The 7,500-nt window shown below is 52.9% G+C and overlaps 1 protein-coding gene across 5 annotated transcripts in view; it reads left to right on the plus strand.

Annotated features, from left to right (window-relative positions):
- The window catches only part of dachd (dachshund d), a 227,835-nt gene that overhangs the window by 117,653 nt on the left and 102,682 nt on the right, over positions 1-7,500 (plus strand). For all 5 annotated transcript variants that reach the window (XM_063213028.1, XM_063213029.1, XM_063213030.1 and 2 more), the window contains exon 2: positions 3,403-3,527. In XM_063213028.1, the coding sequence (XP_063069098.1) occupies positions 3,403-3,527 (125 nt within the window). The remainder of the gene's footprint in view (positions 1-3,402; positions 3,528-7,500) is intronic.

Here is a 7,500-nt window from a genome sequence, read left to right on the forward strand (position 1 = left end):
CAGTTCAGAGCAAGCAATCCTCATCAAAGCCGAGCATAGGCCAAAAAGCCTTGCAGAGCCTCAAGATGTGCATTCTCCATTTTGTAATTAAACGAGTTGATTTTTTTTTTCTTTAAAACGCGAGACGTTGTGATGAACATGTATTGATTCGGAGGGTTGTTTTTTTCTATAGTGGGTGATAGAGACCTCAAAAACCACCCTTGGGGGGGTATTTGCACCCCCCACACCTCCACCCACACCCACCTATCCACCATCCACCACCACCCTCCTCCCATCAAGCTACAACCCTCCACCCCTCCCTCCCAGTACTCCCATCTTTCCCACCCCACCTCCCCTCCCCTTCCAATTGTCATCAGCCTACATTCACTGCTACCCCCCTCCACCATCTCCCTCCATCACCCATTCCCTTCTTCTCATCTTTCCCTTCAGCCTCCCTCTATCAAGCGACCCCCACCACCCACCACCACCACCATCTACACCCCTCCTCCCTCCCTCCTCCACCCTTGTCATCAACCTACCTTCACTGCCACCACCCACCACCACCACCAACCACCACCGATTCTCCCATCTCTCCCTTCAGCCTCCCTCTATCAAGCACCCACCACCACCACCACCCTCAACTACACCCTCCTCCTCCCTCCCCTCCTCTTCTACCCTCCTCCTCCCTAACCTCCTCTTCTCCCCTCCTCCTCTTCTCCCCTCCTCCACTTCTCCCCTCCTCCCTCCTCTCCCCTCTTCTCCCCTCCTCTTCTCCTCTTCTCCTCCTCTCCCCTCTTCTCCCCTCCTCCTCTTCTCTCCTCCTCCTCTTCTCCCATCCTCTTCTCCCCTCCTCTTCTCTCCTCCTCTTCTCTCCTCCTCTTCTCCTCTCCTCTTCTCCCATCCTCTTCTCCCCTCCTCTTCTCCTCTTCTCCCCTCCTCCTCTTCTCCCCTCCTCCCTCCCCTCCTCCTCTTCTCTCCTCTTCTCCCTTCCTCTTCTCCCCTCCTCTTCTCCTCTTCTCCCCTCCTCTTCTCCCCTCCTCTTCTCCTCCTCTTCTCCCCTCTTCTCCCCTCCTCTTCTCCTCTTCTCCTCCTCTCCCCTCTTCTCCCCTCCTCCTCTTCTCCCCTACTCCCTCCCCTCCTCCTCTTCTCCCCTCTCTCCTCTTCTCCTCTTCTCTTCCTCCCCTCCTCTTCTCTTCCTCCCCTCCTCTTCTCCTCTTCTCCCCTCTTCTCCCCTCCTCTTCTCCTCTTCTCCTCCTCTCCCCCTCCTCCACCGCTCTACTCTTCTCTCCTCCCCTCCTCCTTCTCTGCCCCTCTCCTCCTCTTCTCCCCTCTTCTCCCCTCCTCTCTCCTCTTCTTCTCCCCTCTTCTCCCCTCCTCTCCTCCCCTCCTCCCTCCCCTCCTCCCTCCTCTCCCCTCTTCTCCCCTCCTCCTATCCCCTCTTCTCCCCTCCTCTTCTCCCCTCCTCTTCTCCTCTTCTCCCCCCCTCTCTCTGCCTGAGCTGGTAGGCTCATTAATCATTCCCCTGATCTTAGCCACTCATTTGGAGTAATAAAAGTTTCCATCAGGAGTAGGCAGCACAACAGGTCTGAGTGAATCACCCTTGCTTGCCTGACACAGCCAGCCACCTTCCTTCCAGCGAGGCGAGAAAAAAAAAAAAACCTCTCACATTAAATCAAGCCCAAGCGAACGAACATTTTACTCGGGGCTCCCGACGCCTTTTAATTTCCTGAAGAACCTTAAAATATCATTCATTACCCACAACTACACATATTTGGTTTTTAAAAGTCTCATAAATCAATAGTCTGCAGCCTGACTGTAATAATTAGAACAAGTTAACATGTAATTTCCAGGCTCCCCCCTTTCGCAGAGAGAGAAAGAGAGAGAGAGAGAGAGAGAGAGAGAGAGAGAGAGAGAGAGAGAGAGAGCGAGCGCTCATTGGTGTGTGTGTGTGTGTGCGTGTGTGTACGTGTGTGTGTGCGTGTGTGTGTGTGCAGGATTTTAGCATATGCAAACGAGGCAATTCAAATAGTGGTGGAGGATATTAATATGGGGGAACAGGTAACGAGGTATGGGCGATGAATTATGCATCGAAAAAGTGGTTGATCTTCAATAAAGGAAATGAATTCAGCGTGTAATCTAATTAGTTATGGAAGTCTATTATGTCGAGCCGTGGAACGCAACTGTCCTTGAAAAGAAATTTATTTACAGTACATGTTGGGGTCTTTGGGCTCCCGGAATTGCAATCGAGGAAGTGGTCCGAATGTTAACACAATACCCCCCCCCTCTCTCCTGTTTTTTTTTTCCCTCACCCCCCCCTCACCCCTTCCCCTCCTCACCACAACAACCCTATTTGTACCCTCGTAATGCTTACCACTCTTTTTCTGTTGTTTTCCTCTTTCTCTCTCTCTCTCTCTCATTAATCTTCTACCTTTTTCTTCTGCTTCCTTCATTTTTTTCATGTTCTATTTGTCCACATCCTTTATCCATCTATTTTTTGCATTTCCTTTTTCTGTCCCCATTTCATTCCGTTCACTCTCATTTGGTCTCGACTGCTGTCTTTCTCGTTTTCTATTCTATTCTATTACTCTATTGTCTCCTACCATGGTCTCTGTGTCCACCCTTACAACCCCATCCTCTCCCCATCCTCTCTCATTCCTTCTTTCCTTCTCTCCCTCCTCTTCTCTTTCATCCCCCATCTATCATTCCTCCCCTCCCTCTCCTCCTTGTTTCTCGCCTTGAATGAATGGATGAGTTTATTTAGTCCAGTGTTTCCCAACCAGGGGTATGTGTACCACCAGGGGTACACGAGGACACCTCAGAGGGTACGTGGAGAAATGTAATAATGACAAATACATGGAGTGTAGCCACTTTGGGATAGCAGAATAGTTATAGAGCATGCGTGAGGGGGGTACTCTTCATATGACAACATGGCTTAGGGGTACACAGGACAGAAAAGGTTGGGAAACACTGATTTAGTCTATTATGTAAAAACGTTGTACAGTAACAGTAACCATGCATTGAAAGGAATATGTAGACAGGGATGTACACAAAAGAAGTCCCAAGACTTATTTCAATTGTGATCCCTTCCCTCTGTCTCTGGGTGCATCCCAATATGTGACCTTGCCTCCTCCACTTGTGCTTGTCTCCTCGTCCCGCCTCCTGGCCCCTCCTCCGTGGAGAAAACGATTAAGTTTCCCAGCTGTCAGCCTAGCCACAACAACTTTTGAGGGACTGTTTTTCATTCACCATCCCAATTGCAAATGAGAAAAAGACTCTACAATTGAGCTTTTGCAAGATATTGAAATATAATGCTGTTGTCAGTGATGTCATCATGACGAGAAGCAAGTGGAGGAGGCAAGTGGAGGAGGCAAGGTCCCATATTAAGATGCACTCTTAGTCTTCTCTCGCTTCACTTCCTTTTAGCTCAAGACCCGGCAGGCCACCGAAGAGGACGACGCAGAGTGTGACATCGCCCCACAGTGAGAACCCCCACATCATGCCCCATAGCGTGCCCGGCCTCATGTCTCCTGGCATGATCCCCCCCACAGGTAAGCTGCTTTTACACCGCCCTCCAACCTCCAACCTCCAACGCCACACCGATCCTACCCCGCACCACCCCGCACTGCACTGCACACCACACCACACCACACAACACCACACCACACCGCACCACACCACACCACCCACACCACACTACACCACACCATACCACACCACACCACACCACCCCACACCACCTCACAGCGTGCCCGGCCTCATGTCTCCTGGCATGATCCCCCCCACAGGTAAGCTGCTTTTACACCGCCCTCCAACCTGCAGCGCCACACCACACCACCCCGCACCACCCCGCACTGCACTGCACACAGCACAGCACAGCACAGCACAGCACACCACACCATACCGCACCACACCACACCACACCACACCACACCACACCACACCACCCCACACCACCTCACAGCGTGCCCCCACACCACACCACACCCCTCCACAAAGCTGCACAACGCCCTCACACCACACCTCCAACACTACACCACACAACACCACACCATACCGCACCACACCACACCACACCACACCGCCCCACACCACCCCGCACTGCACACCACACCACACCACCCCGCACCGCACTGCATACCACACCACACCACACCGCACTGCACTGCACACCACACCACACCACACCGCACCGCACTGCACACCACACCACACCGCACCACACCGCACCGCACCGCACCGCACCACACCGCACCGCACCACACCACACCGCACCACACCGCACCACACCACACCACACCACACCACACCACACCACACCACACCGCACTGCACTGCACACCACACCACACCGCACCACACTGCACACCACACCACACCACCCCACACCACCTCACAGCGTGCCCGGCCTCATGTCTCCTGGCATGATCCCCCCCACAGGTAAGCTGCTTTTACACCGCCCTCCAACCTCCAACGCCACACCGATCCTGCCCCGCACCACCCCGCACTGCACTGCACACCACACCACACCACACCACCCCACACCACACCACACCACACCACACCGCACCACACCACACAGCACCGCACCACACCACACTACCTCCACCACACCACACTACATCCACCACACCACACTACACCACACCATACCGCACCACACCACACCACACCACACCATATCACACCACACCACACCACACCACACCACACCACACCACACCACACCACCCCACACACACCACACCACACCACACCACACCACACCACACCACACCACACCGCCCCACACCACCCCGCACTGCACACCACACCACCTCACAGCATGCCCGACCTCATGTCCCCCGGCCTCATCCCCTTCACAGGTAAGCTGCTTTTACACCGCCCTCACTGGCCTGGCTGCTTTTACACCGCCCTCACTGTACCGCCCCACACCGTACCGTACCGCACCGCACCACACCACGCCCACACCGCACCACATCACACACACACCACTCCACACCGCCCCGCACCACACTGCACCGCACTGCACCATACCGCACCACACACCACACAACACCACACACACACCACTCTCCACCGCCCCACATCACACCACACCACACCACATCACATACACACCACACTGCCACACACCACACCACACCACTCCACACCACCCCACCGCACCAAAACATAGCACACCACAGCACACACACACCACCCCACACCGCACACCACCGCACCACATCACACAACACACCTCATCATCACATACACACACCACCCCACACCACCCCACCCCACACCACACCACACCACACACACACACACCACACCACACCGCACACAGCACCACACCCACCGGCCGACACCACACCACACCACACTACACTACTCCACACCACCCCACACCGCTCCACACCACCCCACCCCGCACCGCACCAAAACACAGCACACCACCGCACCACATCACACAACACACCTCATCATCACACGCACACACCACCCCACCCCACACCGCACCAGCTCACACACACACCGCCCCACATCACACACACACCACACCTCCCCACACCACCACCCTCTTGTCACCCTCTGACACCACTATGCTGCTGCTGTCCCCTGTCACCCCCACTACCCCCACCCCCTGGCCTTGCACCCTGCTCTATCCTTAGTTCTCTCTCTCTCTCTCTCTCTCTCTGTCTCTGTCTCTCTCTCTCTCTCTCGCGAGCGCGCTCTCTCTCTCTCGCGCGTGCTCTCTCTCTCTCTCTCTCTCTCTCTCTCTCTCTCTCTCTCTCTCTCTCTCTCTCTCTCTCTCTCTCTCTCTCTCTTTCAGCCATTGCACTTGACCACCCTGTCCCTGTTTCTCTTCCACACCCACCTTTCCTCTCTCCCACCCCTCTAGTTAGCCCTCGCCATCAACAGCCCCCACCCACCAAACACACATAGACACCAGCACAGGCACACAAAGCACACATACACATACTACAGACACATAGACACCAGCACGGGCACACAAAGCACACATACACATACTACAGACACATAGACACCAGCACAGGCGCACAAAGCACACACACACACATACAGACACATAGACACCAGCACAGGCGCACAAAGCACACACACACACATACAGACACATAGACACCAGCACAGGCGCACAAAGCACACACACACATACAGACACATAGACACCAGCACAGGCACACAAAGCACACACACACATACAGGCACAGAGACACAGACAGACAAACAGACACAGAGTTTGCTTCTCAGCAGACGTCGGAAATGGCATGGCCACGAAAGTGACAGGCGGGCTGGGGTGGGAGACCAGGCTAGGCACCAGCTCCACCACCCAACACACACACACACACACACACACACACACACACACACACACACACACACACACACACACACACACACACACACACACACACACACTGTACACACACACACTGTACACACACACAGTACACACTCACTCAAATACACACAAACACGCACACATACAGTACACACTCAAAGCACACACACACACACACACACACACACACACACACACACACACACACACACACACACACACACACACACACACACACACACACACACACACTCACACACACACACACACACACACAAATGCGTCACCCGTCATGCCTCCCCCCGTCATGTTCATCGCCTGGGAAGCGACGGCAACAACACAACAAATTGGAGTGGAGAGTTATTTTCTCTCAAATGATTTCACTGGATGTTGTTGCATTGTGCCCTGAGTGAGTCCCTAATTAGGCCGATTAAATCCACTTCACTGCTGTATTATGTACATAGGCGGTCGGGGATGCTAAAGTCATCTTATCGCCACAAGAATCAACAGCACGCCGTTTGAGCCTTCAAAGTTTGCCCCGAGCGCGTCTTATTACAACCAAATTTGCTTTTGTTCTGTTTGCGGCCGGTCGCGTTGTGGCAGCTTTGAAGTTATGAGGTAGAAAAAAAAGAAAAAGAAAAAAACCCTCTTTCCTCGATTTGCATATTACTGTGCTTCCGGATTCCTTGGGTCGTCTTAATAATAAAATGCTAGTCGTTAAATCGCATTAAGTCTTGGTTAGTGCACTGCTGAATATGCATTAGAGAGGAGTCTTATTATGAAGTAATTATGTTGTATCATCACGGAACATAAATATCGAATAATTTTATACTTTGTTCATACGCATACGTCGCATAATCGTTTTGTGCATGGGGTAAGGGGTGTGTATGGTTTGTGGGTGTGTAAATGTTTGTGCTTAGAAAGCTCACTCCACAATTCTGCACTGAAGATGAGGATTTCTTTCTCTTCTGTAGATGACAATGGGAAACTGCATTAAAAACAACAAAGTAGCTAATGTAGTTGGCAACTATGGTTTCGAGAAATGCTCCCCTGATCTGAAGATGAGGATTTCTTCCCTGTACCTCTTTGTCAACATTTTTTTTTTTTTGGAAAAGGAAGGAAGAAGGTTGGGTTGGGGGAGGTGAAGGTAGAGGGGTTTGGTTTATAAGATG

Source organism: Engraulis encrasicolus, chromosome 13 (genome assembly GCF_034702125.1).
Source record: "Engraulis encrasicolus isolate BLACKSEA-1 chromosome 13, IST_EnEncr_1.0, whole genome shotgun sequence".
Lineage (NCBI taxonomy): Eukaryota > Metazoa > Chordata > Actinopteri > Clupeiformes > Engraulidae > Engraulis > Engraulis encrasicolus.